This window comes from Pelodiscus sinensis, chromosome 7 (genome assembly GCF_049634645.1).
Source record: "Pelodiscus sinensis isolate JC-2024 chromosome 7, ASM4963464v1, whole genome shotgun sequence".
Taxonomy (NCBI): domain Eukaryota; kingdom Metazoa; phylum Chordata; order Testudines; family Trionychidae; genus Pelodiscus; species Pelodiscus sinensis.
Genome location: NC_134717.1, coordinates 57,989,747 through 58,012,103, shown reverse-complemented (window position 1 = coordinate 58,012,103; position 22,357 = coordinate 57,989,747). Strand labels below are relative to the sequence as shown.

The window sequence follows — 22,357 nt, the reverse complement described above, 5'->3', positions numbered from 1 at the left end:
GTTTTATTTCTTTTCCAGGCCAGGCAGAGGGCGGGGCTGGGTGTTGCAAGCCAGGCGGAGGGCGGGGCATGGGGCTGTTCCACGCCAGGTGGAGGGCGTGGCACGGGGGTGGCTGATGCACGCTAGGCGGAGGGCGGGGCACGGGGCTATTACACGGAGGGCGGAGTACGGGGCTGCCTGTTGCACGCCAGGCGGAGGGCGGGGCTCGGAGCTGGCCGTTGCAGGCCAGGTGGAGGGCGGGGCACGGGGCTGTTGCACGCCAGGCCGAGGGCAGGGCACGGGGCTGGCTGTTGCATGCCAGGCGGAGGGCGGGGCACGGGGATGGCTGTTGCACACCAGGCGGAGGGCGGGGCATGGGGCTCTTGCACGCCAGGCGGAGGGCGGGGCACAGGGATGGCTGTTGCATGCCAGGTGGAGGGCGGGGCACGGGTCTCTTGCACGCCGGGCGGAGGGCGGGGCATGGGGCTGGCTGTTGCACGCCAGGCGGAGGGCGGGGCACGGGGCTGGCGGTTGCATGCCAGGCGGAGGGCGGGGCACGGGGCTGGCTGTTGCATGCCAGGCGGAGGGCGGGGCACAGGGGTGGCTGTTGCACGCCACGCGGAGGGCGGGGTACGGGGTGGCTGTTGCATGCGAGGCGGAGGGCGGGGCACAGGGGTGTTGCACGCCAGGCGGAGGACGGGGCACGGGGCTATTGCATGCCAGGCAGAGGGCGAGGCACGGGGCTGTTGCACGCCAGGCAGAGGGTGGGGTACGGGGCTGGCTGTTGCACTCGAGGCGGAGGGCGGGGAAGGGGGCTGGCTGTTGCACGCCAGGCGGAGTGCAGGGTACGGGGCTGGCTGTTGCATGCCGGGCGGAGGGCCGGGCACGGGGCTGGCTGTTGCACGCCAGGCAGAGGGTGGGGCTCGTGGCTGGCTGTTGCACACCAGGCGGAGGGCGGGGCACGGGGCTGGCAGTTGCACGCCAGGTGGAGGGCGGGGCATGAGGCTGTTGCATGCCAGGCAGAGGGCGGGGCATGAGGCTGTTGCACGCCAGGCGGAGGGCGGGGTAGGGGGCTGGCTGTTGCACACCAGGCGGAGTGTGGGCCATGGGGCTGTTGCACGCCGGGCAGAGGGCCTGGCATGGGGCTGGGTGTTGCATGCCAGGTGGAGGGCGGAGCATGGGGCTGTTGCATGCCAGGCGGATGGCAGGGGCACGGGGTTGACTGTTGCACGCCAGGCGGAGGGCCGAGCATGGCGCTGTTGCACGCCAGGCGGAGGACGGGGCACGGGGCTGGCAGTTGCACGTCAGGCGGAGGGCGGGGCATGGGGCTGGCTGTTGCACACCAAGCGGAGGGCGGGCCATGGGGCTGTTGCACGCCGGGCAGAGGGCCTGGCACGGGGCTGGGTGTTGCATGCCAGGTGGAGGGCGGGGCATGGGGTTGACTGTTGCACGCCAGGCGGAGGGCGGAGTACGGGGCTGGCTGTTGCACGCCGGGCGGAGGACGGGGCACGGGGCTGGCTGTTGCACACCAGGCAGAGGGCAGGGTACGGGGCTGGCTGTTGCACACCAGGCAGAGGGCAGGGTACGGGGCTGGGTGTTGCACGCCAGGCGGAGGGCGGGGCACGGGGCTGGCTGTTGCACGCCAGGCAGAGGGCAGGGTACGGTGCTGGGTGTTGCACGCCAGGCAGAGGGCAGTGTACGGGGCTGGGTGTTGCACACCAGGCAGAGGGCGGGGCACGGGGCTGGGTGTTGTCCGCCAGGCAGAGGGCAGGGTACGGGGCTGGGTGTTGTCCGCCAGGCAGAGGGCGGGGCACGGGGCTGGGTGTTGCACGCCAGGCAGAGGGCAGGGTACGGGGCTGGGTGTTGTCCGCCAGGCAGAGGGCGGGGCACGGGGCTGGGTGTTGCACGCCAGGCAGAGGGCGGGGCATGGGGCTGGGTGTTGCACGCCAGGCAGAGGGCAGGGTACGGGGCTGGGTGTTGTCCGCCAGGCAGAGGGCGGGGCACGGGGCTGGGTGTTGCACGCCAGGCAGAGGGCGGGGCATGGGGCTGGCTGTTGCACGCCAGGCAGAGGGCGGGGCATGGGGCTGGGTGTTGTCCGCCAGGCAGAGGGCAGGGTACGGGGCTGGCTGTTGCACACCAGGCAGAGGGCAGGGTACGGGGCTGGGTGTTGCACGCCAGGCGGAGGGCGGGGCACGGGGCTGGCTGTTGCACGCCAGGCAGAGGGCAGGGTACGGTGCTGGGTGTTGCACGCCAGGCAGAGGGCAGTGTACGGGGCTGGGTGTTGCACACCAGGCAGAGGGCGGGGCACGGGGCTGGGTGTTGTCCGCCAGGCAGAGGGCAGGGTACGGGGCTGGGTGTTGTCCGCCAGGCAGAGGGCGGGGCACGGGGCTGGCTGTTGCACGCCAGGCAGAGGGCAGGGTACGGTGCTGGGTGTTGCACGCCAGGCAGAGGGCAGTGTACGGGGCTGGGTGTTGCACACCAGGCAGAGGGCGGGGCACGGGGCTGGGTGTTGTCCGCCAGGCAGAGGGCGGGGTACGGGGCTGGGTGTTGTCCGCCAGGCAGAGGGCGGGGCACGGGGCTGGGTGTTGCACGCCAGGCAGAGGGCAGGGTACGGGGCTGGGTGTTGTCCGCCAGGCAGAGGGCGGGGCACGGGGCTGGGTGTTGCACGCCAGGCAGAGGGCGGGGCATGGGGCTGGGTGTTGCACGCCAGGCAGAGGGCAGGGTACGGGGCTGGGTGTTGTCCGCCAGGCAGAGGGCGGGGCACGGGGCTGGGTGTTGCACGCCAGGCAGAGGGCGGGGCATGGGGCTGGCTGTTGCACGCCAGGCAGAGGGCGGGGCATGGGGCTGGCTGTTGCACGCCAGGCAGAGGGCGGGGCACGGGGCTGGGTGTTGTCCGCCAGGCAGAGGGCAGGGTACGGGGCTGGCTGTTGCACACCAGGCAGAGGGCAGGGTACGGGGCTGGGTGTTGCACGCCAGGCAGAGGGCAGTGTACGGGGCTGGGTGTTGCACACCAGGCAGAGGGCGGGGCACGGGGCTGGGTGTTGTCCGCCAGGCAGAGGGCAGGGTACGGGGCTGGGTGTTGTCCGCCAGGCAGAGGGCGGGGCACGGGGCTGGGTGTTGCACGCCAGGCAGAGGGCAGGGTACGGGGCTGGGTGTTGTCCGCCAGGCAGAGGGCGGGGCACGGGGCTGGGTGTTGCACGCCAGGCAGAGGGCAGGGTACGGGGCTGGGTGTTGTCCGCCAGGCAGAGGGCAGGGCACGGGGCTGGGTGTTGTCCGCCAGGCAGAGGGCGGGGCACGGGGCTGGGTGTTGTCCGCCAGGCAGAGGGCGGGGCACGGGGCTGGGTGTTGTCCGCCAGGCAGAGGGCGGGGCACGGGGCTGGGTGTTGTCCGCCAGGCAGAGGGCGGGGCACGGGGCTGGGTGTTGTCCGCCAGGCAGAGGGCGGGGCACGGGGCTGGGTGTTGCCCGCCAGGCAGAGGGCGGGGCACGGGGCTGGGTGTTGCACGCCAGGCAGAGGGCGGGGCACGGGGCTGGGTGTTGCACGCCAGGCAGAGGGCGGGGCACGGGGCTGGCTGTTGCACGCCAGGCAGAGGGCGGGGCACGGGGCTGGCTGTTGCACGCCAGGCGGAGGGCGGGGCACGAGGCTGTTGCACGCCAGGCGGAGGGCGGGGCTTGGGGCTGGGTGTTGTCCGCCGGGCGGAGGGCGGGGTCTCTGACCGAGGCTCAGGCGGTGCCCGCTAGGGGGCGCCGCAGCGCGGGCCGGCGCAGTGGGTGTCCTGGGCCCGGCGAGATGGCGGCGCGGCGGTTGCTGAGCGGGGCCCTGCGGCCACTGGGCGCTCTGGGGGCCCGCGCGCCGGCCAGGTGAGAGCCCCGCCCGGAGCCCCCGCGGGGCGGGCAGCCAAGGAATAGTCCCGGGCTGCGCGTGTGTTGTGCGCGCGCTGTACTGTGTGTGTGTGTGTGTGCGTGCGCTGTACTGTGTGTGCGCGCGCGCTGTACTGTGTGTGTGTGCGCTGTACTGTGTGTGTGTGCGCGCTGTACTGTGTGTGCGTGCGCTGTACTGTGTGTGTGTGTGCGCGCTGTACTGTGTGTGTGCGCGCGCGCTGTACTGTGTGTGTGTGCGCTGTACTGTGTGTGTGCGCGCGCTGTACTGTGTGTGTGCGCGCGCGCTGTACTGTGTGTGTGTGTGCGCTGTTCTGTGTGTGTGCGCGCAGTACTGTGTGTGCGCGCGCGCTGTACTGTGTGTGTGTGCGCTGTACTGTGTGTGCGCGCGCTGTACTGTGTGTGTGCGCGCGCTGTACTGTGTGTGTGCGCGCGCTGTACTGTGTGTGTGCGCGCGCTGTACTGTGTGTGTGTGTGCGCGCGCGCGCTGTACTGTGTGTGCCACTGTAGTGTGTGTGCACTGTACTGTGTGCATGTGCGCGGGATGTTAAAATTAGGTTATTTTACTAAATGAGTAGTCGATTGACCCCTCGGTCAGTCTCTAGGGGAAGGCAGCCGGCTCAGTCCTGACTCATGGCAGGACCAAGCTCTAGTGTGGCTCTGCAATTTAAAACGCGGGGGGGAGGGGGGCAGCTCCTCTCAGTCCCTCCTGCTGCTGGGTCCATGACCAAACTAGGGTCAGCTGTGTGGTGGCTGCCTCTGTGCAATTCAAAGGGGCAGCCGCGGAGCCTGGGGTCAGTTGGGGGCTCCCCATTTGATCCTGGGCTCCCCGCAGCACTTCCCCAGGACCCAGGCTGCGTTTTAAAGGGGTGGTGTTTTACAGGGGCAGCTGCCGTGGAGCCCAGGGGCAGAGCTGGGCACTCCTCAGCTGACCCTGGGCTCCTAGTGGCATGCAGTGTAACATGGAGTCCCCTGCTGACCCCGGGTTTCACCGCTTTGAAATGCACAAAGTGGGGGCTCTTGTGTATTTCAAACCAGGCACCTGCTTGCATCAACATTCCTCCTTTGCAATGTACAAGTGATTGTGGACTAGTCAATTAGCCACATTTTAACATCCTTAGACCAAACCCTGCTGCGTGCTATGGGGCAGGCTGCCCTGGCTCCCACTGCCTTTCATCCTGCAGAGCCACAGTGGGGTTTGGTCCTTTCACAAGCAGGGACTGAGCCTGGCTGCCTCCCAGCCGGCAGCAGCCCATCTGTGAGGGATCCCAGCTCCTCACTGGGATCCCCACCCCCCCACGCGGTCAGGAGCTGCTGCTGGGGAGAAGGGGCTGCTGCTGGGGAGAAGCCTCCCCTCTGTTTCCCCCGCCTCCCTGTCTCTGATAGAGGCAGCAGTGAGAAGTAGGGGGGAGACAGGCGGCACTGCGGAGCTGGTGCTGGCGGGAACTGGCTCCCACCAGCTCCTGCTACCCCTAAGCCCCCCACCCCATGCTGCTGTCTTTATATCAGGGGCAGCAGTGCTGGAGGGAGGGGGCAGGTGGGAGCTGGTGAGCATGGGGAGCCAGTACACGTGTTTACATAATTAAAAGCATTTTAACGTCCCTAATTTGGAGGCAGTTCTTTAGAAGGAAATGAGCTGTGACCTTTGGTCCAGATACTGCCAGCATAGCAATTGCCGATCATGACAAAGCTACACCCATGCAAACTATGCTATTTCACAGTCAGAATCAGATCGTATCCCTCCATGCTTTATGAAAATTGGCTTATGAATTTGCATAACACAGAGTTGCTTTATGCAAAACAGGACATGTAACATCATTTTTACAGTTACAATTAGGGATGTGAACTAACATGTATGTGTAAATGTGTAACTTCGGATTTTTTTTTTTAGCGCTTACATGTACACACATGTGGGGGAGGAGGGTGGGCGGAAGCCAGTGCTTCCCCCCTCTCCCCGATAAAGCCTACTACCCCTGTGTTGTTCCCCCTGACCACCAGCAGCTATAGGTGTGTGTGGGGGGGTGCTTGGTGTAACCGAGAGCAAGAGTCCCTCTAAGCTGCACACCTGTGCGGCCTCGCACAGCATAAGCGCCCTCGTGGAGCCTGGAGTCAGTGGGACTTTCTGCTGGCGGCCCAGCCTGCTTGTGGAGTTCCGCATTCCTCCTTTGAAATGTTCAAGAGCCCGGAGGAAGGAGGAATGCCGAAGTGCTTATCGACTAGTCGATGGAAATTCCATCAACCACTCGACTAGTAAATTACTCATTAGTTAACCAGTTAGAATCGCCTGTCAAAGGCTCTGAGAGCTGCCAGTAGATCCCGATCTGCTGGTTGGTGACCACTGATACATTGCAGTCCACAACCTCACCCACTCCTGTAATAGACCCCTTACCACTGGCTCAGTTTCTGAAATGTTCAAATCATGATTTAAAGACTCCAAGCGAATCCACATTAACACTAGTTGAAACCAGCAGAGTGACCCATGATGGCAGAAGGCAAAACAAAAAAACCTGCCAATCTGATCCCAGGGAAAATTCCTTCCCAACCCCAAATAGGATGCTGAGCAAGATCCACATCAGCCAGATACATGGAAAGAATTCTATGTCGTAACTCAAAGCCCTACCCTTCTAGTGTTTCCTCACTGACCATTGGAGATGTTTGCTGCTTGCTGTTACAGATCGGCTACAGATCAGATGCGATCAGATGCCGTTGTGTAAGCAGTCTCATCATACAGTTCCTTCCATGAGGTTAGCAAGCCCAGTCTTGAAGCTAGTTACAGGATTTAATGTTCTGAATACACATCAGAGTAGCTGCCATTGCCAGAGTTGGCATTTAAAAGTAATAGTAAAAGTGGTACTTTTAAAGTTAGAGAGATTTGTAGAATCACCCCAAAGGGAAGAGGGAAGTGGAGTTCATGCTCAAAGAAAACAGGTGAATGTTAAGATTAGAGCCCTGAAAATCTGCAGCTATCCACTTACATGGCTGTGGATATCTGCAGCTCATTTTTTAACACTGAGGGGGTGAGGACAATCGGCTTTTAAGCCAGCTTTTCCTCCTCCCCCCTTGCTGCCTCCCTCTGATAGAGGCTGCCACTAGTCAAGTCACTATTCAACTATCCAGTAAGCACATGCTAATTGGGGAGTTGGCTAGATGCTTACATAGATGCTTGGTTGTTTGTTGTGGCTTATATGAGGTTTTATAGACAATTTGGATGGCAAAAGAATCAGCAGAGTTTAACTGTTGAGCTTTATTTGTAATTTAATTTTGAAGGATGATGGTATTGACTGAATTTGAAAGTGTAGGACTATCACTGCTGGATCTTGACCCTGTCTCAGTGTGTTTTTTGAAATAGTTCATTTAAGGCTGTCTGTGCAGCTGGGCCAAATGCATATCCAAAGTTGACCTGAAACATCTCTTGCTGTACCAAATCTTGAGGGGTTTTTTCTGGTTGTCAGTTATGTTAAGTAACATCATGGTTTTGTGATGTGGACAAATGTGCATGTCTGTTAAGGTTTTATGTTGAAAATGCAGTACCAGAATTATATGCTGGGCTTGCCTGCTATACCAGGAGTCAGGACTTGATGACTGAGGAGTTACTTCTGGTCCTATGTTCCTTTGGAAGGCCCACAAATGCTTGACCAAGATAAGCATTCACTGCTTAGAAAAGCGTTAGGTAGCATTCCTTACAACTGCTCGGGCTGTTTCATTTTAGGTATCTGCAAACTGAAAATCATGGGTCAGTACGTCTTGAAACCTCTTCGGCTAAAACATTAATGGATATTGGAACTCGGAGGATCTTCTCATCCGATCATGATATCTTCAGGGAAAGTGTGAGGAAGTTCTTCCAGGAAGCAGTGGTTCCTTTTCATGCAGAGTAAGATATGGTTCAAATATTTTGTTGCCTCCTAATTCCAGGCTGTGTCTCTGAACTCTCTGGGAATGATGTTCTGAAAACAGGTGAACTGTAAAATGTATTTTAATCTTTAAAAGATTGGGTTAAGATGTGTATATTCTGGATTGCATAGCTCCTACATCACACATTTGAAGGAAGAAGAAAAAAAAAGTACAGGCAGTCCCCGACGCGTCTGGGCTGCCCGCTGCCCACGTGTTCCGCCGCTTTGCTCCCCGTCCCCCTGGTCTGCAGACCAGGGGGACGGGGAGCAAAGCAGAGCAAAGCCGCGGAGCCCAAGGGCAGCAGGACAGCCACGGCGCGTCTGGGCTGTCCCGCTGCCCCCATGGTCCGCGGCTTTGCTCCGGGCGCCTGTGGTACAGCAGCTGGGGCGCTGCCGGTTGGTCCCGTAGCGCCGCTCTGGGCGCTACGGGACCAACCCGGCAGCACCCCAGCTGCTCTGCCCCAGGCGTCCTGATTCAGCCACTGCTGGTCAGTTTCAGCAGCGGCTGAATCAGGACGCCTGGGGCAGAGCAGCTTGGGTGCTGCTGGGTTGGTCCAGCGGCGGCGCTACTGGACCAATCCAGCAGCACCCCAGCTGCTCTGCCCCAGGCGTCCCCAAGTCAGCCGCTGCTGAAACTGACCAGTGGCTGACTACAGGAAGCCCCTGCCCGGGGCTTCCTGGAATCAGCTGCTGATCAGTTTCAGCAGCGGCTGACTTGGGGATGCCTGGGGTTCTTAAGTTGAATCTGTATGTAAGTCAGAACTGGCGTCCAGATTCAGCCACTGTTGAAACTGATCTTCAACACTGTAGAACAGTGGTTCCCAACCTTTTTTATATGTGGAGCGGCAAACCCATTCACAAGATTTGGTGGACCAGTAACATTTTATTTGCATATTGTGCAAATAATGAATATGCAAATAAAATGTTACTGGTCCGCCAAAAGCTCCAGCCCCCAGAACTACTGCAAACAGCCAGCCTCAGCTCCAGCAGTCGCCACGTGATGGGTGGCTGCAGCAGTGGAAGCTAGCTGTTTGCAGTGGCTCTGGGGGTCGGGGCCGGGTTACGTGCCGGCCCCCTACCCCAAGAGCCCCCCACCCCTCTACTACCCTCCCCCCCACCGGCTAGCCACTGACCCCAGAATCCCATGCACCCAACCCCCCCTGTGCTAGCCTCCCACCCTCAGAGCCCCCCAGTACCAGCTCCCCATCCCAAATGCCTCAGTACTAGCCCCACGCCCCTGAGAACCCCCCACCAGCAGACCCTCCCACTGCCAGCCTCTTGTTTCTGGCTGTTAATACATTTAAAAGGCAGAGCTGCAGCGAGGTTAGTTTTGGGCCTGGGAGCTAACCCGGCTGCGGCTCCCCCCTTATCAACTAATCGACTAGTTGATAGAAATTCCATCGACTAGTCGATTCATTGATTACATTTAATATCCCTACTTTTAAGCTAGCTCCCCGTGTGTACCGGCTCCTGCCTGCTGCTCTGCGATTCCCTGGAGTTGGACTGGGAGCCGTTTGTGTAACTGGTTACCCATTTAGATGGCTACACGCTTACATCCCTAAATGGAACTACCTTGTTTCAGGCACAATCTTCGGTATATTTTAGTTTTGTAATCTCCTAGTCCAAATTGCTGTTTTGAAAATTGTTTGTAATAAAATGAGTATGGTTGTTCTAAATCTAGGACAACAGTTTCATTTCAGAATTAATTTCAAGATAATTGAGACTCGTCAAGTTAATATCAAACAGTTGTCTTTAATTCTGGAAGTGAGGGTGATGGGATGAAATATGGTATGGTGTCCTTCCACTTAAATTTAGTTGGTTAGCTATACTCCAGATACGGTGATTGTTCTTTCTAGGGCTATAGTGTGTGTTTGCAAAACCATAACCAGGATATAGATCCCATTCTCCAATATGGAGCATCTTCCAACTAAACATTTAAGCAGTGTATTAATCATGTACTGGGAAAGCAAACAACAAAAAGGTGAATTTAATATATTCCACATGTTTACATTTATTCCATCCCTTCCCTCTCTTCTCTCCATCTCCACCTGGAACATCTCTCTTATGCCTGAAATAATTGTTCTGTTTTTGTACAATCTCCAGAAGATAAATATGAGAGAGAATAGAACAAACTCTCACAACCAAATAATATTTATTATTTGTATTGCTGTAGTACACGGGGCCTTTCTCATAGACCAGGGCCCCAATCAGATAAGACCTGTACAAAAACAAGTAAAAATATTCCTTTCCCTGGGGCTTAATATAGCTTCTCTTCTTCCATGTATAGTTACTAAGTGATGCTGTTCAGGCCAGCCAACAACAATTCCGGGCCCTGAGGAAGAACAATCAGTGGGCCCCCCTGCTTGTACATCCTGTAGACATGGTCTGCCTGATGTTTTTTGCACCTGTGCTGATTGGTTCCCAGCAAGCTGTCAGCCAGTTAGGGTTGCCAATGGTGTAATCATGCAAATGCAAAGACCCTTTCCCCGCCCCTTTCCCTGAGGCCACGCCCCATCCTGTTCCTTCCCTGAGGCCCTGCTCACTCCATTCCCCTCCCTCCAGGGCTTGCTCTCCCCTGACCCCATCCTCACTCACTGTCACCAGGCTGAGGCAGAGGTTGGGTGCGGGGTGAGAATGGAGGTGCGGGCCCTAGGAGTGCGTTTGGGTGCTAACTCAGGGCTGTGGCAGGAGGGAGTGAGGAGGTTGGTGCTTACCTTGGGTGGCTCCCAAAAGTGACTGCCATAGCCCTTGCAGCAACTTCTAGCCAAGAGGCCTGGGGGTTTCTACACGCTGCCACCTGTCGGCACTGTCCCTGCAGCTTTCATTGGCTGCAGGTCCCAGCCAGAGAGCTGAAAAGTCATCATTAGGGCAGGGGTAGCACATGGAGACCACTCCCCCGGGGCCACAGGAACGGCATGGAGCAAGGGCCAGCAGGCAACCTGTCTTAGCCCTGCTGAGCTTCTGGCCGTGGTGGCTTGGAGGGAGGCCTCAGGCCCTTTTAAGTTGCTTTGCTGCCTCCTGTTGCTGTGCCTGATGCCATTCAACCAAACGAAATAGAGAATATAAAACACCATCCACTTAAAATCATTCTTGTGTCTAAAATAACTTCCCCTTACTGTGATAAGTAAGACCCGCTGCTTGAATACCTGAAAGAGATTAGAGGAAAGGTTTTTGTTTAACTGTGTTTTGTGCGTTTGACAGTGCTTTGTGGACTGTCTCGTTCCCCTTCTCTGTAAAGATGGGTTGGTTTCCTTCTCTTGTTACCACGGATCCTTTCACATGGCAACGGGGGCCAAGAGAAACACATACAGGAAAATGTGTCTGCAAAGCCAAACGAAAAATACAGCCCCACCTGTGCATGTCTCTCTGACTGTGGTCCCCAGACTGCTTCCTACCCGTAATGTTATCTGTCTGTCCCCTTCCCCATATCCATGGCTGGGAAGGGGAGTCATGGTTAGGGCTGGAGGCTCCACCATGCTGGGAGCCAGGGGCCGGGGCTGGGAGTGCAGCTGCGGTTGGGGCTGGGGCTGGGGCTGGGAGCAGAGCCGGAAGTGGAGCTGGGGCCAGGATGGGGTTGTATCCTGGAGCAGAGATGAAAACACAGTAGGGCTCGGGGGTGCTTCCTTTCCACTCCGGTGGGGCCTGGCCTGACCCTGCCACACTCCCCTGAACATTCCTCCGTGATCCCCGAGTTTGGGGACCACTGCTCTAAGAAATCATCCAGTGGAGATGGGTTCGTCCTTTACATTTAAGCTGATAATCCAAGGAAGGTTTCCGGAGAACTAGCCGTGCATGCTAGGGATGTTCACTTTCGACTAACCAGCTAGTCGATGGATTTTCTGTCGACTACTTGCTTAGTTGATAAGGGCGTGGGAGTGGGGCACTCACTATCCTGGTGGCACCTCTGCCTTTTAAATGTAGCATGAGCTCCACGGGGCTCTTGCGACATTTAAAAGGCAGAGGCGCAGCGGGGGGGTCCCGGTGTGAGTGGGGACTGCTTGAGGCCCCACTCGCACCGTTTCTCCCTCTGCGCCCCTGTCCCCCTGCAGAGACAGTGCTGGGGGAAGCCAGCTTTTAAGATGGGTTCCTTTGCCCCACCCCCTGCCCCTTCCCTGAGGCCATGCCCCATCCCTTCCCTGAGGCCTTGGTCACTCCATTCCCCTCCCTTTTAAGCCGGCTCCCCCCACACCAGCTCCTGCTCTGCCTCCCCCCTTGCTTCCTCTGATACCGAGCGGGGGAAGCGACTAGTCGAGTAGTGACTCAACTACCCGATAAGCCTCGGCTTATCCCTAGTGCATACATTTGTCTTCTAGAACGTGCAGAGTCTTGCCGTGTAATGTATCTTACTTTTGCAAAATTCTGTCGCTTTGATATTGCTTAGTCAGTGAAGTGTCTGTTGTTTATGCTTTACATCCATTTCAGTTGCAGCTGATAAAAGGCCTCTGAACTAGTATCCCTGGCTGAAAATATGAGTCTTGCACTATAGCCAGAAGGCCAACCAGCTATCTATTAGCATAGAGCCTGAGGGAGAAACGTTCCATAGATAGGAAACCTCTGTCTTGAGTCTCCAGTTCTCCTTCTTAGTTAATTACCAGAAGCTCCTATGCTATCAGTTTACCAAACTATTTTACATCCATTTACCAAAATACCAATTAATCCATGCTAGTGTTCACAAGTTTATCAGTTATAACAGTTAAGGAAATTGTACATTATAAATTGGAAGCAGAAGTTAGCGTTTTACCACCTACCATACTGTATGTCAGGGCTACTAAACTTTGGAAGCCCCAGGGGCCACAATGATACTCGCAGCACATGCCAAGGGCCGCAACGTAAGTGTGGTTGCATGTACATGCAAATATATGTATATAGCTTCTTTCACACTGACAGGCATGAACACAAAGATTAAGGCAAGACTGCACAACACGCAGGCCCCATTTAAGTCAATTCTGCTGATATTAATATAATGCAATAATTACCTGATTTCCACCCATAGGACAGCACTTTTAATGACCAATGACTGTCCAGGAATTTAACTACTAAAACACGTATCGACAGAAGACCATTATATTGACTATTTTTTTTGTTTTGGCTCCCACCTTGGGCTGCAAACAAATGGGCTGCATGAGGCCCGCATGTCGAGTAGCCCTGCTATGGGTAAATCTGTGATGGCAACTTAATCGTTAATGCACAGACTTGGAGACTACAGATCCTAAGTATGTTGCGTGAGTCCAAGGAGCATACCTCTCCCCAGCTAGTAAAATACATGTTAAATGTTACCTTGTGGTGTTGGTTGGTTTCTGAGACTTAAAGTCTTATTCTTAAGCACTGAAACTTGGTAGCAGCTTTTCGGGTGTAAAGCAGCAGCTGTGGCAAAGCACAAATAGCATGGGGGGCATTCCACTAACTTCTCGTTTCTGTATCCTTTGCAGATGGGAGAAGGCTGGCCAGGTGAGCAGGGAGCTCTGGGAAAAAGCTGGACAACAGGGACTGCTGGGTGTCAACATATCAGAAAAGCATGGTGGAATTGGAGGGGATCTCCTCTCTTCAGCAGTGGTCTGGGAGGAGCAGTAAGTACAAGACCACTGTGATAAACTGGATTGGTATTATTAAAAAACGTGTTTGTACGATTTCCTGATTGCTATCGCAAAGAGAGCATGTTCACAGTCAGTCATAGTTTTTTTTATTCACGGTAATGATTATTTAGATTGCATAGGTGCCCCTTACTTTAGATATTTAGGATGCTTGTTTAAATAGTATTATATTTTTAGGACTGCTGAAAGGGAAGGAAAAATGTTCTCTTCAGACTCATGAGTGATCCGCTAGTTGGCAGTGAAGATACACGCTATAAATAAATAAGAACGTGGATGTCACAAGTTAAAATTGTGTTAGTGGGTTTTGACTGCTTTTATTGTATGTTTATTTCAGTTTGATTCTCTGCTTTTTAAATGTATAAAAATGAACATATAAATCACTGAAACAAAAAACAGGACCCAAGAAAACCAACAATAGAACACCACTTGTCATCACCTACAGCCCCCAACACATTATCAATAAACTACAGCCTATGCTGTTACAGGATACTAAACTCCGAGAGGCTCTGGAAGACAGACCCATAGTCTCCTATAGACAACCACCTAGCCTCTTAACCAACAACCACAGGACATACCACACTAATACCAACCCTGGTACCTTCCCTTGCAACAAACCCCGTTGCCAGCTTTGTCCACATATTTACTCTGCTGACACCATTATTGGACCCAACCAAGTGAGTTATAAGATCAAGAACACATATTCCTGCGCATCCAGAAATATACTTTATGCAATCATGTGCCGAAAGTGTCCGTCTGCTATGTACATTGGACAAACAGCTCAGACACTTCGCCAAAGGATCAGTGCCCACAAAACAGATATCAGACAGGATCACAAAGAAAAAACAGTTTCTTGCCATTTCAACCAGAAAGGACATTGTCTCAACGACTTGATTACCTGCATCCTGCTTCAAAGACCTTTTAAGACTTCACTTCAAAGAGAATCCTCTGAACTGTCATTCATGCTTAAATTCGACACTTCACACTCAAATTTGAATAAAGACGCTAATTATCTTACCCATTACAAAGATAGCTTCCCCAATTATCACCTCTAATATCATTAGCTCACAGACATTTACCTCCCCCTCTTCTCCCCCCTCCATCCCCCTTCTGTTCTGAAATTTGATTTGTCCTTTTCATATGTGTTCATTTTTTTTTTATTTGAATCCTTTGGTATATATGGTTGTGACAATTTTCTTCCACTATTTGATCTGAGGAGGTGGGTCTGGCCCACGAAAGTTCATCACCTTATAAACCATCTTGTTAGTCTTTAAAGTGCTACACAGTCCTGTTTTTTGTTTCAGCTGCACCAGACTAACACGGCTATATTTCTACCACTATTCTATATAAATCAGTCACACTTTCTTCTAAAGTTTACTCTTTTCTCTTCAAGGATGTATGTTAACTGTACTGGCCCAGGATTCAGCCTTCATTCAGATATCGTCATGCCTTACATTGCAAACTATGGCTCTAAAGAGCAGATTGAGCGGTTTATCCCTGAAATGTCTGCAGGCAAATGTATTGGTGCTATAGCCATGACAGAACCGGGGGCTGGCAGGTAAGCAAAAAACGATAGGCTTTATACACAGGTTGTTCACCTAATTTCCCTGTGTAAAAAGTCCAAAGGTGTCAGTTACATGACCACTGTATCGATTAGGCAGTAGCCCGGAATAGGTGGATCCACAAAAATAAGCTTGAATTATGGATTGCTGTTTTACAGCTTTGTCATTTCAAACTTTATCTGTTCCAAACTCATGATCTTGCCATCAGTCCTGGGACAAATAGGAGTTTGTATTTGTTTCAGATTGTGCATAAACAGTCGCTAGCCTACTTGATGCATAGACATTCTTTAATGTGAAATGTAATATCTCATTAAGGGAGGCCTGACTTGCTCTACAGCAAGGGAGCTCACGAGCCGCAGCGGCTCATAACCCTGAAAGTACGGCTCACATAGTCGCCCCATGCGCCCCTATAAATGGCTCCTGGCTCCTTGTGCTCACTGGGTGCAGGGAAGCTGTCCAGCGCGGCAAAATGGTGTCAGCCGGCAGGAGCCTGATGTGGCCAAAAAGCCTAACCCATGGTTTTTAAAGGGGCAGTGTCTTTTTTGTTTTGTTTTTTTTTTTAAATCAGCAATTCTGGTGCGGCTCTTCTCATTTTTTCTGCCGCTGTTTCGGCTCTCTTAGTTTAATGGGTCGGCCACCCCTGCTCTGCAGAATGCTTTCTGAATTCCGTAAGAGGGCCTATTTCCTTGTCCCTGAATTGTGTAAAGCATAGAGTTCTCGTTCCGGTGCTATCATTCATGTAGTCTTAAGTGTAGACAATAGGATTATTGAGTAGAGATTACTGATTCAAGGTCATTCGCTTTTGTCTCTGCTCTGCTGAGCAGAAGGGAGCACGAAGCACAATCGGGGAGCTGCACCTTCTGTGCTGTGTGTCTGTTGGTCTTAGCAATCGCAAAAGCCTATCAGCATGAGAACTGTAAGCTCACCTCTAGCCATATGTGGAGGCTGCCAAGCTGAGCGGCTCAAATCTGGTTTCTGGGGCAGCTCTAAATTGATGGACCATGTTAACATAAGATGCTGCTGAGCTGATAGATGTTATTTGTGCACATGGTACTTCTGCTGTGAACAGATATGTCACTTTGAAAGTGAAACAGTGACGCGCTGCACTGAAGATGCGGAGGTTCGCCATTCGTGTGTGTGTGTGTGTGTGTGTGTGTGTGTGTGTATATATATATATATATATATATATAACACTCTTGTTGTTTCCATAGTATTCTCTAGCCCCTTTTTCAGATCTGTGAATCCTATTTTAGTTTTGGACTACAGTTGAGCATAGCACTATCCACGAGGAGTTCTGAGCGCCACACTCCATTATTTTATTCTAGGGATTAATTTTTAAATGTAAACTTCATGCCGCTGTTGGCTTGTTCTCTTAAGTAACTTGCTTTTCTTGCCAATTAATTTTAGTGATTTGCAAGGCATACGGACATACGCAAAAAAGGAAGGAAGTGATTGGATTCTCAATGGAAGTAAGGTATGTGAATGGGTGTGTTCTAACTTATGGTGCTTGGGTACTGAATTCATTCAGTAAGTGAGAGAATTTACTTGATTTTACAGCTGTTTTCACAGCATGTAGTGTTTCTACCCCTTGGTTTTTCCTTTTGTACCAGTTACGTCTTACAGAAGAGTTCACGTTCCCCAGCCATTGGACTTACGCTGACAATTTATGGGTCAATCAGCAGAGCAGACTCTTTCCTTTGCCGCTTTTATTATAGAACGAAAAAGCAGCCCAGTCTTAAGCTTTTGCTCTTTTCCTTGACTGGTTTTAGTCAGTCTGCACAATATAGCCAAGGGCCAGACTGTTTCTTAGTTAAGTGGAGTTCGTAGCAGAATAGCCATCCCACGGTTCCCTGTTGGTTGAAGGAAATAAACAGAAGCCTTTACCGCTTCATCACAAAAACTAAATCTTTATTCAATGAGCGTATTGTTCAGTGTATGGGATAAATTCGATATTAGATGCCAACCACATGCCAAGGTGCCATAAGGCTGACAGTGTGTAGCCATCTCATTTAATCCCTAATATAAACAATTAAGATGGTTGAAGTAGGGGATTGTCATTCTAAAAATTTTTTAAATGATGTTGCTGTTAGTTGAAAACTTATAAAACCAGAAACCTCTTAAGAGTTACAGCTCGGTCCAGGTACTTTGGAATATTGGGGTGGTTGATTTAGTAAAATTTTGTTTTAAAAATGAATGGTAGTTGACCGCATAGTTTAGTAATTAAAAAGGGAGACCCAGGGAGTTGAATTCTGTTCCTGTCTCTTCCACTAAGTCACTTCTTTACTTTTAAGAAAATTATATCATCCTAGGCCTCAGTTTCCCTATTTGTAAAGTGGTGGTGATTATCCTTGCCTGTATGGTAATGCTTTGAAATCTTTGGATGAAAGCACAAAGTAGTAACAGTATTTTGATGTCAGTACATTTCAAAGATTCTTCCTCCGATGTGACTTGCCTGTTATTTTTAGGCATATTTATAGGCTAAATCTGTGTATGTTTGCAGAGACTAGCAAAGTGGAGCTTTGTTCAGATTGTGGCTTTTGGTCATTGCAATAATAAAATAATAAAACTGTAAGTGTTTATGTGTACTTGTCCATAAGTATGTAAAATATATTTAACTAGATAATCGATTGCATGCCTGAACCTAGGCAAGACAAGGCAGTTCATCCTTTTTCAGTTGGCATGGGAAGACATCTGAGCAATTTTTATACTTGGTATGTCTGTACCCATGTTCTGCCTGTTGTTCTCTATGAGAATTTGACTTTTAAATAGATGATACAATGAAGACAACTGTAAGTTTCTATCCATTTTGGCATGCATCAGTGTTTAATTCAATGATAAATATGGGTCGACAGCATGTTGTACAGAATTATGATTTGCTATAGTAATGAAGACCCTCCCAATAATGAATCTTTATAATAGAGATGAGACTGAATTAAAAATCTGAATTTAAATTCCTCTGAACTCTAGGAATGTTTGGAATAAACAAATACAAATATGGTTCCTTTTCTTAATCTGCCCTCTCTCTTTATAATGGGTCAGAGTAGACCCTAGCACTCTTTAACTTCGGGGTATTCGTAGACCAGATCCGACTTATGCTGCCCGAATCCATCTCTCCTTTATAGCATCTGTTCAGAAGCACGTGCTTTATGCATCTGGACTTTTTAAACCTTTTGGACACTTACTTACAGCTTTCCTCTCTTGTATACTGTTCATTTGTAGAAATATGTGACAGTTCGTGTACTGCTACTTTGTAGTCTTTCTAGCTACCTGCCAGCTAACATGCAGCTCTAATCCGTCTTGGTTTTCTTCCAGGTATTCATCACTAATGGCTGGATGACTGATTTAGTGATTGTGGTTGCTGTTACAAACCGTGAAGCCCGCTCCCCTGCCCATGGGATCAGCCTTTTTCTGGTGGAGAATGGAATGAAAGGATTCATCAAAGGACGCAAGCTAGACAAAATAGGCCTGAAAGCACAGGTAAGTCATACAAGCCTTACCATATGTGGGACTTTGAGGCAGTCTAAAAGGACTTGCTATTCCCTGGGGTATTCTCAGTAAAGATCAAAGGTCGCTATAGTAATACTTCCCCGTTTATAGTTTTAACTGCCAGAGCAGGATATTCTAAATTAGACTGAAAGGTTGAGTTGCGGTTGAGTGGAATTTATACTGAAAGCAAACAGCCTCCAGTGAATATATGTAATTTGGGCTGTTGAAGTTAAAAATTGGAGAAGAGGAAAATCTGAGGAAGAGAGTGTTTGACCTCACCGGGATTTTATTTAAAACCACTTTTAGGACACAGCAGAGTTGTTTTTTGAAGATGTACGTTTGCCAGCCAGTGCCTTGCTTGGACAAGAGAACAAAGGGTTCTACTATTTGATGAGAGAGCTCCCTCAGGTAAGGCTGACACAAACCCACACTGTGCGCAGGAAAAGCCCAGACTTTATTTTGGTCTTAGCTTGGAATTGACACCTACAGTTTATGGATTATGCTGAGACTCCTCAGTCTCAGCGATAGGATGCTTACAGCTGCTGTCTGCTGATACTTTATTTATTTTTTTGTGGTAGGAATTGTGCACTGCAAATCGAAATGAAGCATCTTGGAGTGTCAGTGAAATCGCTTGCAATCTAATAGTTTCTATTCACATAATGTTGTTATCTACAATATGAGAATTTGTTTGCTTGTGAGCAAGCGAATGAGTCTGTCTGTGAGTCTGTTTATTCAAGAACTCCTCACAAACAGTAAGAACTAGAACCACCAAATTCAGCAGGCAGCTTCCTCTTCTCATAACTTAAAGCAAGGTCAGGGTTCAGTCCTCCAGGGCATGGCAGAAGAGGCTAAAGCCCCTTTTCCGATTCATATAGAAAAGAATTCTGCCTAGAGGTAAGAGCTAGGACCACCAAATCCAGTGTGTAGCTTCCTCTTACCATAATGTAAAGCAAGGTAAGCAGGGGCGGCCCGTGAGCCTAGGCAAACTAGGCAGTTGCCTAGGGCGCTGCCGGCCCGGGCACCGCGTGATTACGTCATGGCCATTTACAGCCGTGCAGGCGGGGGCGCCAATCACACCTTCCACCTAGGCGCCAGCTGCCGCAGCCGGCCTTAGGCCGCTCCTGAAGGTAAGGTTGTGTGGAGGAAGAGCGAAATGGGATGGGTGCAGGAGGGGGTGAGGGCTTTGGCTGGGGAGGAGACGTTTGGGTGCAGGAGGGAGCTCCAGGCTGGGTCCAAGGGTTTGGAGTGCAGGAAGGGGCTCAGGACAAGGTCTGGGTGGGAGTGATGACCAGCCAGCACTGTTCCCGTATGAACATGTGTTCTAAGCCGTGCAGAACAGAGACAGAATCATCAGGCAGGTGAACAGGTCTGGCTGGGGGCATGCTCCCTCCGACTCCAGCTAGATCTGCCCCAGGCTTCTACTCTCCAGGCACCCTTTAGGGAGGGTGGGGGGCTGCAGTTCCCCTGACTCCCCCCATTCATAGGGGAACTGGTCATCACTACCTCCCAGACCTTGTCCTGAAACCCTTCCTGCACTCCAAACTCTTGGCCCCACCCTGGAGCTCCCTCCTGCACCCAAACATCTCCCCAGCCAGAGCCCTCACCCCCTCCTGCACCCATCCCATGCCTCAGCTGCAGCCCCTTCAGGCACTCTGAACCCCTTACTTGCCCCACTCTGGAGCCTGGGGGGTGCCCACAATCTTAATAGTCTCAAGCCTCCAGAAAAATGAATATAGCCCTGAGTATAGGTAGGTTGAGTGAAGAGGGTTTTTTGTTTTGTTTCTTTGGGGGGGCTTGTGTGTGGCCCCGGACGGATTTTTCTGTGGGTCAGTGGCCCCTGACAGAAAAAAGGTTCCCCACCCCTGGAATACATGTATCAAGTTTTCAAACCTGATTTCAAGACCAGATTTCTCTATCAATAGCACTGGTGTGAAGAACATAAGATTAGAACAGGTTTTTTTTTTTTTTTTAATAAAATGCAACAAACAACTGTGGTATCATCTCAACACTTGTTCACTCAGCTCAATAGTTGTAAATACTCTCTTTTTGCCCTTTATAAGCCTCTTGGTGCAGCGTTGACTCTTTTTCTTCTAAAGATTAATGCAAATGCACCTGCAGCTCTTCTGCCAGTGGAATATCATAGAATAATAGGACTGGAAGGGACCTCGAGAGGTCATCGAGTCCAGCCCCCCGCCCTCAAGGCAGGACCAAGCTCCGTCTACACCATCCCTGACAGATGTCTATCTAACCTGTTCTTAAATATCTCCAGAGAGGGAGATTCCACCACCTCCCATGGCAATTTATTCCAATATTTGACCACCCTGACAGGAATTTTTTCCTAATGTCCAATCTAAACCTCCCCTGCTGCACTTTAAGCCCATTACTCCTTGTCCTGTCCTCAGAAACCAAGAGGAACAAATTTTCTCCTTCCTCCTTGTGACACCCTTTTAGATATTTGAAAACCGCTATCATGTCCCCCCTTAATCTTCTTTTTTCCAAACTAAACAAGCCCAGTTCATGAAGCCTGGCTTCATAGGTCATGTTCTCTAAACCTTTAATCATTCTTGTCGCTCTTCTCTGTACCCTTTCCAATTTCTCCACATCTTTCTTGAAATGTGGCGCCCAGAACTGGACACAGTACTCCAGCTGAGGCCTAACTAGTGCAGAGTAGAGCGGCAGAATGACTTCACGAGTTTTGCTTACAACACACCTGTTGATACAACCTAGAATCATATTTGCTTTTTTTGCAACAGCATCACACTGTTGACTCATATTCAACTTGTGGTCCACTATGACCCCTAGATCCCTTTCTGTCATGCTCCTTCCTAGACAGTTGCTTCCCATCTTGTATGTATGGAACTGATTGTTCCTTCCTAAGTGGAGCACTTTGCATTTCTCTTTATTAAACCTCATCCTGTTTACCTCTGACCATATCTCTAACTTGCTAAGGTCATTTTGAATTATGTCCCTATCCTCCAAAGAAGTTGCAACCCCACCCAGTTTGGTATCATCTGCAAACTTAATAAGCGTACTCTCTATCCCAATATCTACATCATTGATGAAGATATTTACCAGTATGGGTCCCAAAACAGACCCTTGCGGAACTCCACTTGTTATCCCTTTCCAGCAGGATTTAGCACCGTTAACAACAACTCTCTGACTACGGTCATCCAGCCAATTATGCACCCACCTTATCGTGGCCCTATCTAAGTTATATTTGCCTAGTTTATCAATAAGAATATCATGCGAGACTGTATCAAATGCCTTACTAAAGTCTAGGTATATGACATCCACCGCTTCTCCCTTATCCACAAGGCTCGTTATCCTATCAGAGAAAGCTATCAGATTAGTTTGGCATGACTTGTTCTTCACAAACCCATGCTGGCTATTCCCTATCACTTTATTACCTTACAAGTGTTTGCATATGATTTCCTTAATTACCTGCTCCATTATCTTCCCTGGGACAGACGTTAAACTGACCGGTCTGTAGTTTCCTGGGTTGTTCTTACTCCCCTTTTTATAGATGGGCACAATATTTGCCCTTTTCCAGTCTTCTGGAATCTCCCCTGTCTGCCATGATTTTTCAAAAATCATAGCTAAAGGCTCAGATACCTCCTCTATCAGCTCCTTGAGTATCCTGGGATGCATTTCATCAGGACCTGGTGACTTGCTGACATCTAACTTTCCTAAGTGATTTTTAACTTGTTCTTTGTGTATTCCATCTTCTAAACTTACCCTCTCTCTGCTTGTATTCACTACGTTAGGCACACCTCCAGACTTCTCAGTGAAGACCGAAACAAAGAAGTCATTGAGCATCTCTGCCATTTCCAAGTTTCCTGTTACTGCTTCTCCCTCCTCACTAAGCAGTGGGCCTACCCTGTCCTTGGTCTTCCTCTTCCTTTTAATGTATTTATAAAAGGTCTTCTTGTTTCCCTTGATGCCTGTAGCTAGTTTGAGCTCATTTTGTGCCTTTGC

The 22,357-nt window shown here is 51.3% G+C and overlaps 1 protein-coding gene across 1 annotated transcript in view; it reads left to right on the top strand.

Moving 5' to 3' along the window:
• Positions 1-3,682: 3,682 nt before the first annotated feature.
• ACADL (acyl-CoA dehydrogenase long chain) overlaps positions 3,683-22,357 on the top strand; it is a 31,533-nt gene continuing 12,858 nt past the window's right edge. Inside the window, exons 1-7 of the mRNA XM_075933926.1 lie at positions 3,683-3,838; positions 7,566-7,727; positions 13,176-13,313; positions 14,728-14,892; positions 16,304-16,370; positions 18,209-18,373; positions 18,689-18,790. Coding sequence (XP_075790041.1) covers positions 3,768-3,838; positions 7,566-7,727; positions 13,176-13,313; positions 14,728-14,892; positions 16,304-16,370; positions 18,209-18,373; positions 18,689-18,790 — 870 coding nt within the window. The 5' untranslated portion in view covers positions 3,683-3,767. The remainder of the gene's footprint in view (positions 3,839-7,565; positions 7,728-13,175; positions 13,314-14,727; positions 14,893-16,303; positions 16,371-18,208; positions 18,374-18,688; positions 18,791-22,357) is intronic.